General features: G+C 40.1%; 1 protein-coding gene across 1 annotated transcript in view; it reads right to left on the bottom strand.

The window, feature by feature from the left end:
• Positions 1-23,872, bottom strand: part of PTPRZ1 (protein tyrosine phosphatase receptor type Z1) — a 157,663-nt gene that overhangs the window by 110,242 nt on the left and 23,549 nt on the right. Inside the window, exon 2 of the mRNA XM_035698435.2 lies at positions 7,679-7,744. Coding sequence (XP_035554328.2) covers positions 7,679-7,744 — 66 coding nt within the window. The remainder of the gene's footprint in view (positions 1-7,678; positions 7,745-23,872) is intronic.

Raw genomic sequence — 23,872 nt, 5'->3', positions numbered from 1 at the left:
ATCACATATATATGATGCTTTTTTAAATGATGATGTATTATTCTTATAACGAGAAGTAAATGCAGTGGTTTTCATTTAGGGGGAGACCATAGACCAAACTGGCACCTAAGATACTCATTGAGATAATGGCCCAGATCTGGACACCTCATAGACCTCATCATTGGGGGAGACTCATCAGAAAGGCATCTAGAGTCAAACTACGTGTGGTGTCCTCAGCCAGGATACAGTCTCCTCTTTCTCCATTCATCATCACAAGTCATTGTCTTAAATTAGGGGGCTGAACAGCACCCCTAAGGGAAAAAAATTTAGTCCGTGTGGACCAGAATCTGATTTTAAGTCCAAGGTTGCTGCTCCTTGCTCCGGACCCTCAGTCATCATCCCCGGCCATGGCAATGGCTTGAATGGACTGGACGCCTGCAAGTCTGCTGGTCTGCCCTCCTGTGTCCGCCTTGGAACTCCAGGGTTTTCCTCTTCTCATTCAGGCTCTCTGAGAAGGAGCTCCACAATGGAGTTGCTTGGGCTCTGCTTCCAGCCCAGCGCCCGCAGGCATTTAAGAGCCAGGGAGGCTGTGGGTGGGGAGTGGCCTAGCAAAGCAGCCGGGAGCCTCACAGGGAACCTGGCACCTGCTCTCCCAGATAGGGCTCTGCACTCAGCTGCCAGGTTTCTTCCCTAGACACCATTGTTGCCTCTCAGGGGCTCCCTATTGCTTCTCTTTAGGTTCTAGCATCCATTGGGCCCACCTTCCTTAGGTTATCATCTGCTGCTTTGAACCCTAACTGTAAATAGGTTTCGAGTTCCCTCCCCTTTCCTTGGAATCCTAGGCTTATACAGTTTGAGGAACAAATCTGAGCCGCTGCCACAAGTGTCCCAGAATATTCTATGATAGTTAAGCAGCTCCTTGCAGTCTACAACAGTTTGCAGGCTGGCATGTCAGAAGCCACAAAGGACTTCTAAGACTGTCTGCATTCCAGCCAGGAAAAGTCCCAGGGTGTCTAACTTGAACAAAACACACTGCATGGTTAAAACAGAAACTTGGTATCCAGAGGTGGCAGGACGGAGACACAGTCATATAGATATACTCAAAGGAAAAAGGAAATAAAATCAATGAATCTTAAACATATCCGAATATATTTCAAGGTTATATTTTTGTAATTCTGTGCCTCATCCATAAAAATATAGTTCATTTAATAAAAAAATCCTTCTGAGTGTAAGAAATGAGTCATTTGGATATTTTCTCACTTTTGGTCTTTGAAAATCCTTGGTTAAAAGAGTCAGAATTACCATACAGAAGAAAAAAATAAGAAACTAAGTAAGCCTTGCACTTTGCCTTTACTGATTCCTAAAATAGGAGGGTGACACAGGTCAACTTAAACTATTTGCCATGGTATTTTGCCCAGAAGTTGAAAACATTTAAATGAGCTTTGTGTGGCGACACCAACCATAGCCTGATCTTGAATTTTGTGTTTTTTTTTTTTTTGTAGCCATGTAATAAATACGCTTTGCTTTTCTTTTGACCAAAGATATAGTTCATGGACTAAAGCACTTGAAAGTAGAGAACACAGAGTGAGATAAAAGAATTCCAGAAAGGAGAAGGTGAACAATACATGCAGACACAGCCAGAAGTTTAAGCACAAAGGAGAAACAACCAGATTTTCTCCCCCTGAGCTGCTAGAAGACATCCAATCCATTTAAGACTCTACCAGATGCTGTCAGCAGGGGCACTTAGGAGTCCGCACCAGAGAATCTACAGGATTTCAACGTTACTCGCTGGGGAATACTCCTTAGCATACGGTTTTATTATTAGATAAATTTAGCAATGATTGTTTAATTGTGATACTCTTCTGCAGTCATGTCTCTTTTTTTCAATTCTATACTGAATGAGAGTTGCATATAAATAAATTCTGAATTTTAGATCATTTAACTAAACTCTATGCAGTTTTTGCAGTGAGGCACACTCTACTTCCCATATTTAGCACAGGGAAAGTTTGCCTGGAATATAAATCTTAGTGGAACTTTTAAAAATATGCAGATGATAGGAAATACCTGTCTATAATATGCATTCAAGTCAGTCGGCTCCGAAATCCTCTTGCGAGATGATCAGAGACACCCAGACTTGTTTAATGTGTTCAGGCTCAAGCTAAGAGACGGTCAAACCACAATCACTTGGACTCGTATACCCGTTCAAAGAGATTTCCTCTGACAGCGTGGAACACGTATCTCCTCTATGTGTGAGGACATTAGGTCCTACCTGTAGTCCTCATGCCCTACAGTGACTATGATATTATTAAAAAACATTTTACTGGCAAGAAAACTGAAATGCACAGCAGTGGGGTGGCCTGGTCTGTCTGCATGTTAGCGATGTCCAGAGCATGAAGTGCACTCCATGCTCCCAGGGGGTATCTGCGACACCCTTTCACCTCAATGCGGCTAAGCAGAGACCCTACATTCTGACTGCTGAAAACACAATGCTGTGGTTCTTGCCCAGACACCTTGCCCTTCTTGTCTAAAACTAATCTAAGTACGTTGAAAACACTGGTTTCAACATATTTATACAAAACATTAGCACAATCCAAACAGTATACAGTAAGATGTGAACGTCTCCCGGCTCCTATGGCCTTCCAGTCCCATTCCTCAGGGGCACCAGTGCCAACAGGTTGGTGTGTCTCTTTCCAGGCCTTTCTTCTATGCCTATATACACATGTAGTGTTTTTACAAGGATGATATAATGCTCTGCATAGAGTTCTGGAACTTGCTTTTGCATTCCTAAGTTGGAAATGAGACATGAACAGTCTGTTTACTATAAGGAGTGATAGATCAAAGATGAAAATATCGTATGTTAAAAAGGTATTTCAGATTCTAGAAGAAAGGCCTGGACAAGTCAGAAATCAGCCATTACGAGACACGGATTCAAAAAATTCTTCTTCAAGTTATGTGTGGCCTACTTTCTTCTAGGTTAAGAGAAGTAAAACACAACACCTAACTGTATCCAAAAATAAATGCCAAACATCTAACCACATTGTACACCACCTTATATTATGGCCCCTTTGTTTTCCATAATAGTATCTTCTAGTCTATATATCTCTTGGAATGGAAATACCATTTAGACTAAATATTCTATTTAAGGAAACAATAAATTCAGTGTTTAAAGCCCTCCTTCATTCTGGTATATTCAGCCAAGCATCTAATATTGACTCCTGTGTTTCCTTTCTTACTTTTACCCAATGCACCTCTTCAGCTAAAGCTTAAAAGTGCCTATAGGTTTAGGAACATTTAGGATATATCGGTATAAAATTTTCAATTTCAAGTTGCTTTAGAGTATGATGGAAAGGAAACGAGTAATTTTTAAAGTCCAGGAAATAAAGGCTGTATTTCAATAGGGACTACTTCTAGGGCGAAGCAGTAATAGTTCATCCATTTCTGATGATCTTATTGCTTGAAATTACAAATGTCTAACAACCCAACGGAAGGAAAACGTGTCGTCTTGGAGTATAGCTGACAGACACACAGACATAGCTTCAGATGCACGACACAGTGATCCAGTAACTGGGTATGTTACACTGTGTAACAAGGGTGGCGCAAGGGTGGCGCAAGGGTGGCGCAAGGGTGGCGACCATCCATTACCATATGACGCTCTTACAAACCACTGACTATATCCTCTTGCTCTATCTTTTATCCCTGTGCCTTACTCATCCATAAAGAGGTCTGTGTCTCCCACTCCCCTCCCCCCCATTTTGCTCATCCTCCTACCACTCCCCTCTCCAGCAATCATCAGTTTGTTCACAAACAGAAGGAAAATTTTAACATTTCACATAATTGTGGGCTATGTGTTCATGATCTCAAAAAAAAAAAAAAAAAAACCCACACCAAATGACTCATTTTTTTTTTCACTGAACTGTCTTTTTTTTAGGCATTGTCATAGAAAATTCAAGGTTAATAGGAAGAAGGAAATTCATTTTCTGAAATCCTTAAATTAAATGCAATTACTATGGAAAGAACTAGATTTTAGTGCTGACATTCCCAGATTTATAATTCACTCTTTTATAGCAGCATGACAAACAAACCTTGCTCACCTTCCTATAATAACTTTAAAAATGGGATTGTCCGCTGTATTTATCAACCCTTTCATTTCCCAGCATAATTATAGCATACGTCCCAAATAGAGAAGTTGTTTTTAACCTATGTAAAAAAACACAACTGAAAGAGTAATACTTTCTCCTCCCCTCCCACCCTGTTTCCCCACCTGCTGATAGGACAGATCTGCATTGTTTCTTCACATGATTGTGCAATCCTTCACAAACAATCTTAGTCCTAATGGTTCCATTTCAATAACATCCACTATCTGCTGTATATTTTTAAATGGCTTATGGTAAAGCCAGGAGCTCTTTTACAGAGAGATGTTATGATTTTCTTAGTAACTGTTGTTAACAGAATTCTATATGTACAAATATTCAAGGGCAAGTCCTTCCTTCTGAGATTGTAGCTAATCTGACAAATTTAAGTGATAATAATACCGGAAGGAACAGAAACACAGAGCTCAACAAGATAAGCTGTTATGTGTGAAACTAGGACTAAGATGTGGTCGAAACCAACCTACTGGGCAGCCCGGGGGCTCAGCGGGTTAGCGCCGCCTTCAGCCCAGGGTGTGATCCTGGGTCCTGGGATCGAGTCCCATGTCAGGCTCCCTGTGTCTCTCATGAATAAATAAATAAAATCTTTTAAAAAAATATTTATTTATTTATTTATTTATTTATTTATTTATTTATTTATGAGAGAGAGAGAGAGAGAGACAGACAGAGAGAGAGGCAGAGACCCAGGCAGAGGGAGAAGCAGGCTTCATGCCAGGAGCCTGACTTGGGACTCAATACCGGGACTCCAGGATCGCACCCTGGGCCAAAGGCAGGCACCAAACTGCTGAGCCACCCAGGGATCCCCAAATAAATAAAATCTTAAAAAAAAAAAAAAACAACTTACTTGGGCCATTCATAAAAGTACTTAAATTTAAGAATCTTAAAACTAATTTATCCTGAAATTCTATACAGCTACATGGTTTTTCATTTTCTACATGGAATAAGTATAGAAAGGGAAAATACTACCAAACTTTAACTATTTGTATTAAAAAATAAAAAAGAGGCAATAAATTTATGGCAAAGAATCTACATCTTCAATGCCTGGCTTTCGTGTAATCCGCTTGGAAGAGATGTGCTCATTTGGATAATGGCTTTCATTTGTTTTTCTTTTTGACATTCTGAGAATTCAGACAGAACAATTCATCCACACTCTGTTTGAGCTAAGCAGCTGTAAAATGTCCTCATCTGAAACTCTTTCTAGTCTCTTCCCTAGGATCCTCAAATATTCTAGGAACAGATAATTTTCCAACCCAACGAGAAGTACCAATGTAAGTAGAGCAATCCATTCTTTAAAATTCTGATAAGCTCCACCTTCACCTCAACTCTGGAAAATCTCCTCTTGAGACCTACCATCCCTCCCCCCACCAAATAACACTTTTGGTGTTATTTGGTGTTATTACACTCCCTTGATCACTAGACTGTCTCCTAAAGGACCTAAAGCCAATAGGCCTCAAGTTATAAGCAGGATGATGAACTTCTTAAGCAAAGAATTGTGCACCGTTTATGCACAGACCCATCCACGAAATCCTGACCACTCTATAAGCACCATGTCCATACACAATTAGCTCATTAAATGGAAGAGCTCTGTGGCCTCCTCATAAGACAATAGGATATGCATAACAGCATGTGCGTAAAACCAATGGTAAATCTGTCTTTTCTTGACTTGATGAGGCAAATCCAGCTGCGCAAGGAGCCAGAGCTGCTGAAAAGCATAGGTCCTTGCTTGGGGTGGTAAGAACTGCTACCCTCTCTTTCCAGGCTACAGGTCCTCCATTTTCTAAGTCTCGGTTTGGGGAGAATGGAAGATGCATAAATAATGCCCAGATGATGACAACAGCAAATAATTTCCAGGAGAACCAGGGTGCTAAGCATTGTGATAGCATCTTCCATGGCTAAGGAAGAACTCCAAGCATTCATAGCCTTCACTAATATGATTCTTATAATTACTAGGGGGGGCAAAAATTAGCTGTAACTTTTATCAAATACTAGAATTTCTATTTTGGAGAAAGAGAAATACAACATGGATTATAGTTGTCAGATATAAAGTTACAAAGCATATATAATTTTTATATATAATATATATTATTATCATATTATCTTGTCTACTATCCAGTGGGGTAGTCACTGACTTATACTATAAATAGGGTAATCTCTCTGGAATGCAATTAAACCATAGTATCAAGAATTGTGGAAGCATTTACTTTTTTTATGCTTAGTAACTGCCTGTCAAGGATTCTCTAATAAAGAAATGATAAAAATAAAAATAATATGTATGAAAAATATGAATGATACATATCTGTTCATATCATATCTATTCATCCATTTGTCATTGTTTATAGTAGCTTAGATATATAATCAAAATATATATAGAGAGAATATAGAGAGTCAAAAATAAAACATTTATTCAATGGAATATTAGGCATACCGTTTAAGTACCATGATCATTAGGAATCATCACTGAAATGAGGAAATGTTCAAAATAACTCCTAGAGTAAATTGGATGCATAATTCTATGTAAAATATACAAATATAAAATAATAAAAATTGGCCTCAAAGGAATATAACTTTTTTTTAAAGTGAATATCCCTGGAGTGAATAGTGATATGTACTTTCTAAATTTTCCAAAGTAAACATTTACTACCTTTTTTTTTTTTTTTTTTTTAAGTAGACTCCGTGCCCAGTGTAGAGCTTGAACTCATAACCTTGAGGTCAAGACCTGAGCAGAAATCAAGAGCTGGACATCGAACCTACTAAGCCACCCAGGCACCCCAATATTTACTACTTTTAAAACAAGAATAAAAAAAGAAAGAAAAGAAATGCATGGCTATCTACTAAATTCATTGTGCTGCTGCCCTTCATCTGTAACATAAAGTTCAAGTTGGCTAGGCTCATGTTAAAGCCCTTGTAATCCAATCATGTCTTATCAGCCCAATGTTATTTCTAAGGAATACCCAACTCTGTCTTTGATGGTCGGTCACCAGGCCTGTCATGGGCCATTTAGATTTGACTGTGCTCTTCTGACAATTCTACAAAAGTCTTTTTGGACCCTCATTCCAATTGATTCAGCAAAAATAATTTAGAAGGAAGCCCTGCTGAGAATAAGAATCCCATCAATATTTGTTAAATGAATGAACAATCACTACTGTGGTCATAATAGTAACGGCAAGTAACATTTATTGAAAGCTTTGTATTTATAAGAATGCACTGTGCCAACTTCATTGATCTCATTTAATACTTTGAACAATCCTCCATTTCACGGGTGAAAAAACAGAGCCTCAGGTAGGTTCTGTATATTTTCCAAGGAGGTACAGCCAGTGTTGACTTGGGATTCAAATCCCGTGGTGTCTGATACCAGTATGCTCTTACACTACCAAATTCGCTAATGGAAATCGTTCTGCCTATGATATATTTTTATTAATTAATCTAGCTGAATATCCATGAAGCTAAGTAAAAATGATGCGTTGAATTACAAAGCTTTCTTTCCATATAAAAATAGATACAAAAGCAATAAAAATTTTCTGTTGAATCTCATTACATAATGAAATGTTTACCTGTATAGGACCAGCCAATCTCTTCAACAAGTTTTCTTTGTTGTCTGTAGTATCCATAAGTCCAATCTACAACCAAGAAAAATCAATTGGTCAATGTGTAGAAAAATATATGTGACCAAATTAAAAATAAATCGGATGCCCAAATCATTCATACCCCAGATGGTCCTCAGATACTCCTTCCCATGTCACCTTCCCCAAGATCCCCTGAATGCCAGCCACCATCATATAGTCTCTGTTTTTCCTGTTCTAGTAGTTGATGTTTTAAAGTTTAGGGGGCACATTAAAAAAAATTGAAGTTCTGGTAGGGATAAAGCAAATACTCGGGGTAAAGCAGGAGGAACCTAGAGGGATACATCCCCCCAAAAGATGGGTCAGAAAGAATAATTTGTCCCATCTCCAAATTTTTAATATTCCTCAAGTCAAACATCTAAGATCCTGTTGATTAGAGATACTTTTAGGTTTACAAAACAAGTTTGATCTATCAACGCACCCTAGGATACCCAGAGATTATCATGTTTTCAAAATTTGTTTCCTTTTTGCCAAAAATGAAATTAGTCACCTTGAGGAAATGAGAATTCAAATGTGTATATGTTGGCCGGGAGGAAAGCTATGTTAGACAGTGTAGGTGACTTTGTCTCTTAGAAGAACCTAGATCCCCGAGAGAGGTAATACAGTGGGAGATTTAGGCCTCATAAAAGAAGATGCCTCATGACCCCAAGAGAGTGGTTCTAGATCAAGAACACAGGGCAAGTGAGATAGAAAGGAAAATGGATGGAAGCCAAAATCTCGCTCTGCATAATTCAAAATGTTGCCAGGAGCCACCCCTGCACTCAAAAGAAACTGGGATGTGATGATGCAACCTCCTTTCTGTGCCACTGTCTGTTACTAACATTCGATTTCAGCTACATGGTAGGCAAAATAAATCTTTGTGAGCTAGCTTTAAAACCTGGTCACTCTTGACAAAGCATTCTGCAGAATAGCTAATTTACAAATAAACGCACAGGACATTACTTATTCATAAATGGAGTTTCTATCAATATGGCTTTCATTTGAATACAAGGATTTTATACTAGATCATACCATACCTGTATTTAAACATATATTAAACATTAAATATGTTAAATACATTTTATATATTAAAAATATATTATATATTATAATATATTTAATATGTTATATTAAATATACTATAATTTAATATATTATATTAAATACAATACATAATATATTAAATATATTTAAATATGGTATGGTATGATGTTTCATCATTTGGGAAAAAATTCTATTCTTATTCTTGCTACACAGTTGTTTTCTCTTTATTGACAATTCTCAATTTCAGGAATGTAAATATCTAAGGACACTGTGGAAATTATTTTCCTCTCGTCTGTGTCATATATTCCCTGGTTAGTACAGCATGGTAATAAATAACTGCTAAACTGTTTCATAAAAGCCAGAAAGCAGATCTGCTGTCAGAAATACATATTCTGAATCTATAGATTATTCAAAACCAAAACTTACTTTTAAGAAACAAAGATTTTCTTTTCGTTGTAGAACTTTGATTGGTCAGAAATATAGGTAAATATTCTATTGTCCATATAGCACATTACAGCACATATCTATTTTTATAACAGCTTTACTGAAACAAAATATATACATCATACAATGCACCCATTAGAGTATACAATTTAATCCTTTTCAGTATATTCACAGACTTCCGCAATCATTTCCACAATTTTAGAACATCTCCATCACTCCCATAAGAAACTCCAATCTTTGGCAGCCCCAAGCCACCCCCAATCCCATTGGTCTAGGCAACCACTATCTACTTGGTTTCTATACATTTGGACATTATAGACATTTCATACATCAGGATCACGCAATATAGGCTTTTGTGACTGGCCTCTTAAGTTCAGCACAACTACTGTTTTCAAGGTCCGTCCATGTTGTAGCCTACATCAGCATTTCCTTCCTTCTTTCTGGTCGCCTAATGGGACCTTACCGTACGGTAACCAAGATAGTCTTGAAGTTTCCTTCAGCTCCGTTAAAGTTTGGACAGGCTTCTTCCAGACTCTATGTCCCTGGTCCCCCTTTTCTGAGTACTTAGTTTAGAAAACCTGTCATTGTAAATTCCTTCTCTGGCCCTTTGAGATGTAAATCCTTTTTTTTTTTTTTTGAAAGCCACATGCCAGTTTTACAACCAGGAATATACCACTCAAAGACACGGGAGCCATCTCTTTGAAAGGAAACAGGACCCTTATCTCCCAGTTTCTGTGAAAGGGTAAAAGCTTAATTTTGGCGGGGTGCCTTGCTCCAAGTTGCAAAAACCAGTTCCTGTCAGGAAGATCCCAGTTTATTTTTCCTTTGGACAAAACCAATTAGCAAACAAATGGCTTATGACTCCTGCGAATATCATGCATTACTGTTCCACTGGGGCTCAACATCACCCTCAAAACAATGTACCCCTCTACTTCATCCAAGTTGAGTTCGGACTTGGTTCTGACTTCTCTCCTCGTTGCAACAACCCTGAATAAAGTCTCCCTTGCTTGTTTAACTTTATCCAGTGAAATTTTGTTTTGTTTTGACAACAGATATGCCACATTTTATTTATCCATTCTTTTTTTTTTAATAATAAATTTATTTTTTATTGGTGTTCAATTTGCCAACATACAGAATAACACCCAGTGCTCATCCTGTCAAGTGCCCTCCTTATCCATTCTTCAACTGATGGATACTTGGGTTGTTTCTTCCTTTTGGCCATCATGAACAATACTATTAATATTCATGCCTATGTTTTTTTTTTTTTTTACTTAAAAAGGAATATTAGGTTCCTAATTTATTTTTCAAATACAGTTGTCAACATAAAATGGTAGTTATTTAAGGTTAAATTCTGGGAGCAAGTGTTTCTTCATGATCAAGAAGTATATACAACTAGATGTTAGAAAGGGCTCCAAAGGTCATTTGACTGAGACTTTAACAGTCTACAAAAAAATGATTCCTAGAGATCAGGTAATTTACTCAGCCAAAATGTAAATGGTTTCTAGAAGAAGAAAGTGGCAAAATGGAAGCAACAAGGCATGGCTCCTGCCTTCTACTCCAGGGAGCCTTCTCCAATATCAAGGATCCCTAACGACCTTGACCTCTTGGTTACTCTCTTAAGGTGCTTTGCCCAAGGAGGAACCTCTATAGCATGTATGCTTTCAAGAGAAACAAAATGAAACACAAAAATAAAAATTCAAGTGGCCTAGAATTTAACCCGGAGAAATTATTTGGACAAGTAGATTAAAGAGAATTGATTATACCTGTTTTGACCTGGCTGTCACTTGAAATTTTCCTCTGAAATTTTGCACTGGCCGGAAGGAAAAGATGTATTGTCATTTATTACATGTCTTACATAGAAATATTTTTTAAAGGTAAGGCATTTTTGTCATATAAATGGATTTGGAAGATTTCAGAAGATCAAAACCTACGCTTAACAAATAACCCATTGAAATAAATAAAACAGTAGGCTCTTGTTTTAATGATTCGGTCTAAAAGATGACAGCAAAATATCAGCAGATTTTAGCTTTCCTTGCAGGGCTTTATCACTACACAATGAGCATTTGTCCTTGGTTTTTAATTACTCACATTAAGAAAGCTTTATTCAATACAGGATTCCCAGGTGTTGGTAGCTCTCTTCAATTCCTTTATGTATTGTTCCCTTAATTGTTACTTCAAACAATCCGTTACACATTCATATGCTAATTACACAGTCCTTGGGCGTGAGAGAGTACCCCACTTTTAAAATTCTACTTAGAGGTCTGATAGATGAGATGTGATAGCTTCAATGAACAAGAAAAAAGAAGCGAGGTTCACTTTTTTGTTGTTGTATTATATACTTTGAAAACCAGTAAATCCTATATAAAATGAATCTATCAAAGTGCTTACATGTTTTTAAATCAATTAAAATAATGAAATATAGAATGTTTTTTTCCGGCTTCTGTGAATTTTAGTTTCTTTCACTTTTAATATTTTGTTTCTTTCAATTTAAAAGTATTTGCCCGGTCTGTTTCGGTGTGAGTGTTTTATAGTGGAAAAACGAAGAGAAATTTCAGAAATGAATTGTACATGCGATGTACAAGCAAATACACATGACTAAATTTTGTTAAGGCTACCCTAAAGTTTGTCCTGAAAAAATATTCTTCATGAAGTGGCCTTTTGACCTGCTACCAAAATTAGGAGAAACCTCAGGCACTCTTAAATGTTCCTGTTTCAACATATTCCATCTTGACCTACCTTGAGCACCTACAGACGTGCAAATATGTGTGTGTGTGTGTGTTTTATTCTTAAATTCAGATAATGGAAATCAAAGTCTATCACACAGAAGATGTAGATTAATCTAGCTTTTTCTTTTTACATTTTCTTTTTTTGTTCAAGTTCTTTTTAAAAAAACAGTAACAAAAAATCTGGATGCTTATCTCCTACTAAAAATATCATTAACTATTTTGAATTATTGGGGTGGCTGGCTGGATAGGCCGTGGAGCATGCGACTCTCGGGGTTGTGAGTTCGAGCCCCTTGTGAGTCCTGGAGCCTGTCAAAAATTTAATACAAACAAATAAATGATAAAAATGCCTCTGATATTGGCCTGAAGAAAGTCACTGCTTCATGTTAACTAGTAATTTCATCTGTATCCTACTATGTAATCTAGCAGCAGTCCTCTGACAACACGCTCACACACGTATTTGATGCTATCAAGTGGGCAAACATGACAAGGAGAGGAAATAGACTGGTCCTCTGAAAAAGAAACTTCAGGTAGGAAATAATGACAGATAACACTTGAAGATGAGGATTTAAAACTAGATTAGTCAAGGTGGACTTTCCGGGGTAAATGATCCTTGCATATTTCACTAAAGAACCACAGAGGCGGAGGGGCCCCTGGGGGGCTCAGGCCGTGACCCCGGAGTCCCAGGATCGAGTCCCACATTGGGCTCCCTGCATGGAGCCTGCTTCTCCCTCTGCTTGTGTCTCTGCCTCTCTCTCTGGGTGTCTCAGGAATAAATAAATAACATCTTAAAAAAAAAAAAAACAACTACAGAGGAGGAGAAAAGGATGTTAGATGATGATCAAAACCTGGAAAGGCAAAGGAGAAGGATGAGAATTAGGGACAAATTTTTAAAGCCCTTGAACAACACTTTGGCAAAGAAAGACTTGGGGAAAAGAAGAGAAACCCTGCAGGTAGAGGAGAGGCCTGTGCACTAAGAGGTGGCAAATGGTGGAACCCGCGGTGGGAGAGGCCAGTTGGGCTCTGGCGTAGGCTTTGCAGGCAGGTCACCAGGGACTTGTGCTTGGCGACAGCTCACCAAGATATAAGGGTGACGTCAATTTTCAGTTTTTGTCTTCCTGCTACGGTCGCCTCTGACCTAGATTTCTTCTGAAGAAGGAAAAGAGATCGTCTGCTGAACTATCACAAAGCCTTGCATGTATTTCCTTTTTAAATATATTTTCAAAATGTTAAGAAGGGTATTAAACAAACAAACAAACAAAAGAATCAGCGTATGTAATTGAAGTGAAAGGTAAGGGGCTGGCGACGCCCGGGGTACAGCCCAGCGTCATCGGCGGCGCCGTCCCCTCTGGCCGTGGGGGCCGATGGAGAGCCGAGGCCCAGGCCGCACCGGGAGCTCCCCTGGGAGGACAACCGCCTGCGACTGAGGGACGCCCGCGACTGTGACCGTGACCTGGCCCCGGAGGCCCTCTCCCTGTCACACTCCCTGCGACAGGTCCCTTCGGTGGGTGGAGGCTGGGTCTATGGCCAAGTGACCTCGCCCAAAGCCTTGGTAGCAAACCGGGGCCAACCTTCCAAGTGAAATGACATCCGCCCACGTGCGTGGGATCCAGTCTACACCATCACACACGGCAGATTGTTCCTCGGTGGACTTTCCTGTCACTGAACATTAAGAATTAGCCTGCTGCCTACCTGTGGCATCACGAGGCCTGTGTCTAGACTTTTATCCGGCACGTACACAAAAGCACTTGTGAGGCATAATTCGGCTGCTTGTGATATCCAGACACGCGCAGGGTACGGCTACAGTTCAAGCACATTTGCACTCATCACTACAGATACAACTAAATGCCTTAAAAACAAACTGCTTTTAAAAAAAAACAACAGATACGTATCATTTTCTCCTAAGTTTGCTTTCTAATTTCTGCTGCTTTCTAGGGTTACAAGAAGAGTCTTCTTGGTTTTCTCCCCTCCCCAAAGGATTACAAATTAAAGTACTTTTTAGAGTCTCTAAACTCAAACTGTGACTTATTGCCAAATCGGAGAGCACATGACATCCTACTGCTAACGACAGGGAACTCTGGGGAGAGGTGAGTTTCTAGAGTCCAAGCGACCTCAGTTGAGGGATAAGGTTAGAAAGATGAAAAAAGGTAGATATTTGAGGCACTATATGCAAAAAAAAAGGTCAAATGGTATATTATCAAAGCAGATGGAGATACTGGGCATATGGATAATGAAAGGAAACAAAAGGAGCCATTTCTTCCCTAGGTTTGTTTTAATAGCCAGACATCCGATTAAATACATAGTTCTCACAGGACAAAGGGCGAGCCTGGAGGTGAGCAATTAGGTCTTTACTGTCCCTTAACACTGAGGACAGTGTTTGCTTTCACAGGGGGGACGTGTATGGTCCCGGAAAAGCACCCAGTGTTTGTCCTCGTACTTTAGACACAAGTGTTTAACCTAACGTGATTTGTCTATATTCCTAGATTGAGGTATTTTCTGTTAAAAACATTTAATAATTTTATCTTTATCACATGAGCAATAATACATGTCTGTTTCAGATAAGTTAGAAGAACAAAGATAAGCAAAATAATTTTAAAAATCATCTGTAATCCCGTCTCCTAAAGATAACCATTCTTTACCATTTTTTACGTGTGTATGTTTTCCTAGATGTTCTACTGTGCATACATAGAAAAGTTACACTTTACATAAATTGAATTACATTACCTCATTACTTGCTGACCCACATTTTCTACGCAATAATAAACTGCTGCTATTGCTCAAGTTAACAAATATGGCTTCGCAGCATCATAACAGTTCATTTAAAGAAGTCTCTGCTTTTGGATATTAAGATAAAAAGTTGATTTAACTTTAGAACATTTATTCTTTAGGCTTAAATGATACGAGGAATGAAAGAAGTTCTCATTAAGCTAGTGTGAGCTTTATGTATAAAATAAAGTCTGTAGGACATTAAATACCACATGTTTCCCCTGTCAATCTTTTTCTAAAACCCCCCAAAAACACTAAATTACATGAACTCATCACTATAACATGATAGTGAATATACTCCACCATAAGAGAAGATCCAATTGTTGACGAAATAGTGATAATGGCCACAGAGATGGAAATAACAATGTGTAAGAACAACTATTAGGAGAAGAGTTAAAAACAAAACAAAACAAAACAAAACAAAAAAAAAAAAAAGGAGAAGAGTTAAAGACAATATTAAGAGCAGGAAGAGAACCAAACCTGTATAGGAGAAAGCAGATGAAAGTGGGTAGAAAACATGGAGTTCATCAGATCCCAAAAATAATGTGCCATTCTCCCTGTTACGTATTATCATATTATTACACTATTATGTTACTATCCAGACAATAGTAGTGTGCTATTATTTACCAATCTAACTGATGCTCCTCTTGTAAAGTCTTACGTCCTTGCGCTTTCCCTGAGGTCAGGAGCACGACAATGGTGTCTGTTCTGTAGCTCTATGATTAGGATCGCTTGGCAGGTTTTGGACAACTGGCACACTAAGATAACCAATTAGAAGATATAATGGGATTCCATGGACATTTACTATGAAAAGCATAAAAGGCCAAAAAAGTGCATAAACAAAACTATGAACTACTATTAATATGCAAAAAAGGTGAATAAAGAGACTCACTCCTATCCTTTTTTTTTTTTTTAAAGATTTGATTTATTTATTCATGAGAGATAGAGGGAGAGGCAGAGACACAGGCAGAGTGAGAAGCAGGCTCCCTGCGGGGAGCCTGATGCGGGACTCGATCCCAGGACCTGGGGTCACGACCTCACGATCCAAAGGTAGATGCTCAACCCCTGAGCCACCCAGGCATCCCTGTTAACAGCATTTTTAACTTCAGTTTAAGACATCACAGCCACGTCTACGTACGGCTGTACTTCAGCTCCCAAGACCTTAAACAGAAGAGCCAGAGCGAAGCAGAGCACGCGGCGAACTCACAGATCATCCTCTGGGCCCTGATGACCAGCAGACTGACTGGATCGTCTATTCATCATCAATACGGCCTTATTTTCATTTGCACCTTACTTCTAAAACACTACTTTTTTGCTTAGGTAAAATGAAGCCTAAACCTAAGTATAAATCCACTAAGCAGGAAAATCTGCCGACTTTAGGGTTTGACTTTTCACCCTGTCCCAGCAAGGGTGAAAGTTTTCTTGACTTCTTTCCATGGAATTGACTGAAAATTCATTTTTGTCATTTTTTTTTAGGCTTTCTTTTACTGTTCTAGAAAAATAAAATTTTTATTCGTAAGAAACATACTCATTTGAATACACAGACTGATGTTTTTTAATGGATTTTTCATGATTTAAAATATTTTCAATTTGCCAACATGTTTTACAAGCTTACTAAACCACATACTATTGCTTATTCAGCCTACTTAGGCTTTCGAAAAGAAATCAGGATGACCATGGTAGGTCCATCTAATTTAACTATAAACAACTATCAGTGTTTGGTGCCTCTTTTTATTAATCCTTAGGGTCAGAAATCTAGACCCTCCCTTTGAGTCGAGGCCTTGGATATACAATTGTGTATCTACAATTATAAAATGGAAATAGGTGTCCTCCACTTGCTAATGACGATACGGTCACGAAAGCTGGGGCATATGTTAAACCATCTGAACTCTTTGTGAAATATGTGCTTATACCACCTTATATCATTTCCTGAATTTATTTTTCAAGGATTTCATTTTTACTTTCAATAGTGAAGCAAAGTCCAAAAAAAGCAATGTGATGCTTGTGTCATATGCATACACCTGACCAGTCACAAAAAATATTCATTTGTTTACTGACATTATCCAGCTCTCAGGCTAACGTATTCTTTAGTCTTAAAGATAAATGTGGATCCTCAGAGTAGATGGAAAATACAACTCCCTATATTCAAGTGTTGAACTGAGTCCTACAAGAACGTGAATGATGAGAAACATATAATATTTAATTTTAATCAAAGAGACTACCATTATCTACTTTTGTAGCTACATTCCAAAATGAATACATTTCTAAAAGCAAAACTTCACAATATTTGTATTTTCCTTGTTTCAGAAGACTTGGGGCAGCTTAAGACCATTATTTAGAAGTTCATATTGTTCACGTTTTAAAGTTCTTCATTTTAGAACCACTTTCCCCTCTAGCAACCTTAAGGAATTACACGCTTTGATGACATTCTTAATTTGCTGACTTTTCGTTATCAAGCACTTACCTATATTAGTCACTGATTTTGTTCGTAACTATTTAAAAATGATTCTATCTGTTGCTTTTCTGGTATAGACGTTTCATCGTACTAGACTACCAAGTGATAATTGTTACGTATCTTCTTATTTGCTCTGTTATAAGATTTATTTGAAGTGAATGGAAACTGCTAAAATCCTCTTGGCTGAATGGACGGGCACAGCATAGGGATGTTCTATCTGGCTGCAGAATCATTATTTTTGCTTCACTTTCTTCTGCTTGATATTTTTATCCCCGTCACCTTCCCCCCCCCCACCTCCACCTCATGCCTCTACTCCTTGTGAAGCATCCCCTGGGTATTATCTTTCTCAAGCAGATATATGAATCTTCCTTGGAAACTGGTGTCTCCACGATGCTCACTCTGTGGCCCACCAAAGTCTAAGAAAAGAGGTGTCTGTTCAACCATCAATCACAACACACCTATCTTCAAGTCTTGCATTGGTGACCTCTCCTGACCAAAGGCAGTACTGGGACTTAGTGGGCCACTGTTGTTAAAGCTTTTCCCAACTCTTGCCTGAAATTTGGAAGTTCTCTGCAGTGGCAGATGCTCAGAGATGTTCATTAGGTTGCCTAGATGACCCAGGTTCATTGCCCTGTTCCTGTTAGGGCATAATTAATATCCTCGGAGAATGCATCTCATGAGCTACTTTTATACACAATCACAAATGGCCAGCCAGAGACTGGATATTATTTATTTTGGAACAGTTAACTCACTTGGAACAAATATGTTTTCTCTCTACATTTACCTTTCTGTTGGCGAGGATGTCAAGAAACTGAACAAGTTAATGCAACGTTTCCAACCTGGACTGCAACCAGGCTTCCGCTGGCATCTTGCCCTTAAGTTACTGGGCCACTGGGACACCTCAAGATAATTAACATACTCCTGCAGTGTCTAACGTGATCATCATAGTGGTTAAACGAAAAAGAACATCCTACAACAGACCAAGGGTAGCAGCACCTTTGCATCTCAAGGGAAAAGAAAAAGTGTTTTTTAGAGACGAAATTTATGCCTTAGACTTCATGATATATCATGAAGGCTTAAGATATTGACATAAGACTTACATTTTCTTAAAGGACATTCAAGCATCTAAGTGACTTCACACCTTTATGAAATTTATGATGTTTCCCATTAATTTCACTAACAATGGGATCCCTGGATGGCGCAGTGGTTTGGCGCCTGCCTTTGGCCCAGGGCGCGATCCTGGGGACCCGGGATTGAGTCCCACGTCGGGCTCCCGGTGCACGGAGCCTGCTTCTCCCTCTGCCTGTGTCTCTGCCTCTCTCTCTCTCTCTGTGTGACTATCATAAAAAAAAAAATTTAATTTCACTAACAACAAGTATCTTTTGGTGGAAAATGTTTAACTGGTCATCTTTCATTTATTTAGCCAAAGACATCTTGATTTAATCTTGGAAATAAAATCTAAAACCCATTTTGTGTTCAAAGGAATGCTATTTTATCGATGTCTTGATTTTTGCAATAAAAAATAAACAATCTGTGACTAAACAGACCTGTGAGTATAAAGAAATGCTGTGCGTGGCACTCCAAGGTCAAAGTATAAACACGGGGGTGTGCGGTGCCTGGGTGGTGCAGTCGGCTAAGTGTCCAACTCTGGGTTGCGACTCAGGTCATGATCTCAGGGTCATGAGATCGAGTCCTGCGTTGGCCTCCATGCTGGGTGTGGAGTCTGCTTGAGACTCTCTCTCTCCCTCTGCCCCTTGCTCCTCAAAAAGATGAAGTAGAAACACGGTAAACTTTCACTTAAGAACAATACTTTACTCTTCTCCCACATTTATTCTTTAAATGGTCATACAGACCTAGTACAGATTACAGAAAGAAAAGGCAAGAGCTGAATGTGCAGTGACCGTGTACCTTTGACATGGAGTCCTAACATTTCGTTCAAGGTTTTATATTCACGTTATCTACTTTATAGCTACTTTCCTCCCGTCGCATCTCAACTTCTCCAGTCAAGGGTGCCTCTCCCAAAACAAAGAGCTGGTTTTCATGTGTGACACTCTCAAAGGCTGTGCATCATCGCGAAAAGAGATCGGGATGAGAGACGGGGCCAGAAGAACTCGGAATATAAGCCCTGGCTTTGAAACTGCCCAGCTGCGGACCTTCGGAAGAGTCATTTGCCCTCGCAGTTCTTCTGTCTGAAAAATCAGGTCCTCCTCTGCTGGTGAGGAGTTTAGAATCATATCGATTAATTCATTTGAATGTGTTTATAAGGGATAAGACAGTATATTGACATAAGTAATAATGCTTTCGTCGGGAAGTAAGCTGAACTCATTACAAATTATTTTCTCAGATGACTAAAGGCTATTTAAAGGTTATTTAAGGCTAGCGTGTTCTATCTTTTCTTTTACGTCCCATGTGAGATAGTACCCAATGACATTGTTTAAAATGGCTCTTATGGGGGGGATCCCTGGGTGGCTCAGCGGTTTAGTGCCTGCCTTTGGCCCAGGGCGCGATCCTGGGGTCCCGGGATCGAGTCCCGTGTCAGGCTCCTGGCATGGAGCCTGCTTCTCCCTCCTCCTGTGTGTCTGCCTCTCTCTCTCTATGTCTATCATGAATAAATAAATAAATAAATATTTAAAAAATAAAATAAAATAAAATAGCTCTTATATTGCTTATCATCTCTGTGGGCAAGCCGATGTTTCTGTCTCGATTCCTATAGCCACATAACAGGCATAATAATGATATCAACATAAGCTTAGGATAAGGCACATATAGCCATTAGTCCATATATATTATGTTAATGTATATCATAGTAATTTATAATTCATTAATATACGTTAGCTATGTAATTCTATGTTATTACATATTTAATAGTTTTTTAAAATTTTTATTTATTCATGATAGTCACACAGAGAGAGAGAAAGAGACAGAGAGAGGCAGAGACACAGGCAGAGAGAGAAGCAGGCTCCATGCACCGGGAGCCCGACGTGGGATTCGATCCCGGGTCTCCAGGATCACACCCTTGGGCCAAAGGCAGGCGCTAAACCGCTGCGCCACCCAGGGATCCCTGTTATTATATATTTATTACATATTTGTATTTCACTTAGAGTTCATTCTACTATTGCTTTTTTCCCCCAATTTCAGCAATTTCACGGATTCATTATTTTCTGTGCAAAACAACAAGCTTCATTTGCCAACAAATACGGAGTGGCGAGTCATTTTACACAAACACACCTTGAGGAAAATTGTTCACTGAATTTCAGTACAAGCAAGAGTACACATTTCCCCCCTATGTGAATAGAGTCAGTTCTACTCAATAACACACTCAATCTGGCTAAAAAGATCCAAAGGAGAAACAATCAATAATATACAATTTTAATTTAATTAAACTGAAATAAATTCACTTCAAAAGATGAATATTTATAGAGAGAGCTCTGGAGCAAAGGGATGCACAGAGTTGTTCTTACATCACATTGGCAAGAGAGTTTGGGTTCTGACATTCTCAGTATATATACAAGTATCATGAATCCAGGAGAAAGTAAGAGTCACAAAGAGAATCTCACAGTAATAGATCTAGTGTAGGAAACTGTCTAATGTGAAGGAGAAAATCTGAGGCAAGAAATTCAAGCAGCATCAAAAGGTGACAGCAGAGAGTTGAAGAAGGTCACCAGACAACCATTAAAAATCAAAAAGACAACTTAAAAAATAGTAATGGGCTCTTTCATGACACGGAAAATGACATTCATTCTCCAACAGTGTCTTAAGGAACTGTAACAACTGAGAACGCCAACAGAGATGTCATCTAAAAAGTTACATTACACTAAAGATATTCTTTTTTTTTTTAAAGATTTTATTTATTTATTCATGAGAGACACACAGAGAGAGAGAGAGAGGGGCAGAGACACAGGCAGAGGGAGAAGCAGGCTCCTTGCAGGGAGCCCGACGTGGGACTAGATCCCGGGACTCCAGGATCATACCCTGGGCCAAAAGCAGGCTCTAAACTGCTGAGCCATCCCACACTAAAGATATTCTTAAAAATATTTCATTTATTTGACATACAGCTGGAGACAGGGCACAAGCGGGAGCAGCAGAGGGAGACGGAGACGCAGGGTCCCCGCCGAGCAGGGAGCCCGATGTGGGACTCGGTCCCAGGACCCCGGGGTCACGCCCTGAGCCAAAGGCACATGCTCTACCGCTGGGCCACCCGGGCGTCCCAAGGTCCCCTATTATTAAAGATATTTTTTAACAAAATGGAAAAACCTGTTTCTATTTTAGAAAGACTTTTATCATACACCGGGGAGATTTTTAAAACAAATAATTTGTGCTTTAAAGGATTTATATCAGTTACTCCAAAAATTCAATTCTGTAGAATGCCCCATTCCATCAGCATGATGCTAAGTGGAACGTCATGCACAGTTCACAGCTGGTGGCTTTCTATTAGATGTCACCCACCAGAGATGCACAGCTCAAATAAGCAGGGCATCTTCGAGGAGGCCCCCGACCGGCAGCTATCGCCTAGAGTACCTTACCACGTCGTTCAAGTTCATAGACAAGAAAATGTACTTATTGAAATAATTATTTTGGTTTTTTTTAAAGGTTTTGTTTACTTGAGCGAGAGCGAGAGCGAGCCACCCACGAGCAGAGGGAGGAGGAGCAGGCCCCGCTGGGATCGCAGCCGAGCCCGAGCCCCGAGGTGCCTGCCCCCCGCCCACCGAGGCCCGGCCACCCCGAAATAGCAGCTACTTACGCTGTGTTTTTTAAAACCTCAAAGAAAAAAAAAAACAGTTTACAGAACAGTCAACTCCTTCAATTTTAAGTAGTATTTATGCACCTCCAGTAACTGAAAGGTCTGCTTCCTATAACATTGAGATGACACGAATATTTCTCCTGCAGATGCAATTCCCAGAGGCCTCTGTGGTGTCAGATGCTGGGCCTTCCTGGCATCCCGGCCACACCTGCCGTCCCTGACCCCGGGCAGGGAAGGTGCAGGGCACAGCCGTCCCCGCGGGGTCAGGGACCTCCCAGGGCATCCCAGCCACACCTGCTGTCCCCTACCCCGGGCAGTGAAGGTGCAGGGCACAGCCGTCCCCGCGGGGTCAGGGACCTCCCAGGGCATCCCGGCCACACCTGCTGTCCCCTACCCCGGGCAGTGAAGGTGCAGGGCACGGCCATCCCCGCGGGGTCGGGAGGTCCTAAGAGGCCCCCAGGAGCACTGAGGGTCCGGGTATCACCACCGCGGCGCCCCGACCCCAGGGCCCCGTGGGCCCCACTTTCCCGCCCTCTGCCGGGTCATTTAGGGCCAGCCCCGCTCTGAGGCCGACGAGGAAACCTGGTCTGTCACCCGGGGAGCCGGGCACACAGGGCACACGGCGTCGCAGTCCTAAAGCTCTGCGGGGTCAGCCCTGGGGTGGCCCGACAGCCAGCACCCTGCCACACCCTCCGGGAAGGGGGGCGCTGAAGACCCCAGCCCATGGGCCTCAACAATCCTGCGGCGCCTGACTTTAATCATTATTGTTTACCTGGGTCTGTACAACCCCACTGACCACAGGGACATTTGGGCAAAAAGAAAAAAATTAATAGATAATTTATGATTTTAATGAACTTGATTCTTTGAATTCAAGGCATGTCTTGAGGATGTTTCACAAAGACAATTGATCCTATCCTGGCTTACTGCCCCGAAACTTCCTGCCCCCAGCCAGCAAATTGCCATGGACACACACTCCCACGCTTTTCACACTCCGGGTCTCCACGAGTTTACATTTGGGTAAAAGAAGAAAGAGCAGTGCATGTCTTCTATGCACGAAGCTTACTCACTTAAAACCCTAAATAGGCACCTCTGTAAGTGACCATACAAATCCCTACCAGAAATCTAGGGTATGCTAAAAATTTTTTCTACACAAATAAAAAAAGAGTAATGCTCTAAAAATTCAGATAATATCAGCCCACCGCAAACCAAAGACTTAAGACAGGCGAACACGAATGTTTTCCCAGAGGTTGAACATCCCACAGCGAAGAAAAGCCATGCCGGGCTTTTAATTTTTAATAAACAGGCACCGAATCGAGAGGTAAAGAAGAAAAGTACACAATATCAAAAATAAACAGTCTGTGCGGCTGGGTAATTCAGGCAAAAGTTCTAGTTTTTCCAAGCAATGAAGCTGGATTATTTTTGCCTGAACGTTAGAAATAATAATAAAAAAGAAAGAAAGAAAAGAAATAATCCCCTGCGTGTACTTAGTCTGTGTCAATAGTGGAGAATTCTTTTGGTTAAATATTAATAATTTGAAACTCCACTCAATCTGATTCTATTGTACAGACCACTCAATAAAAAAGGAATGAGAGAAAGATTTTCCCCAGACCCAGTATGTCCAAGGTAGGAGAATTCTTACTCTCTTGGTAAGTAATTCCCCAAATAAACTTCCATTTTACATGCCATCTGGGCATAGACGGGGTAAACACAGCATCATTTTCTCAAATACGTATCCGCCAATCAAATGAATTACGCGATTGTAAACATGAAAAGTGTCAACCTAAGTACCAGAGACCTCATTTGCTCCGGGCGCCTTGCCCGTGATCCAGGTGAGAGGTCCTCAGGCTCAGCTCCCTGCACGCACAGCTCCCCTGTGCCTCCCGCCCAGGCAGCGAACGGTGACCCTGCAGCGCCAGCACTGGGCGGAGGACGCGGCACCGTCACCTGCTGCAGGCCCAGGGCAGCGCGGCAGG

This window comes from Canis lupus, chromosome 14, assembly GCF_003254725.2.
Source record: "Canis lupus dingo isolate Sandy chromosome 14, ASM325472v2, whole genome shotgun sequence".
Taxonomy (NCBI): domain Eukaryota; kingdom Metazoa; phylum Chordata; class Mammalia; order Carnivora; family Canidae; genus Canis; species Canis lupus.
Note: the sequence above shows the minus strand (reverse complement) of the source record. Positions and strands in the feature narration are given on the sequence as shown.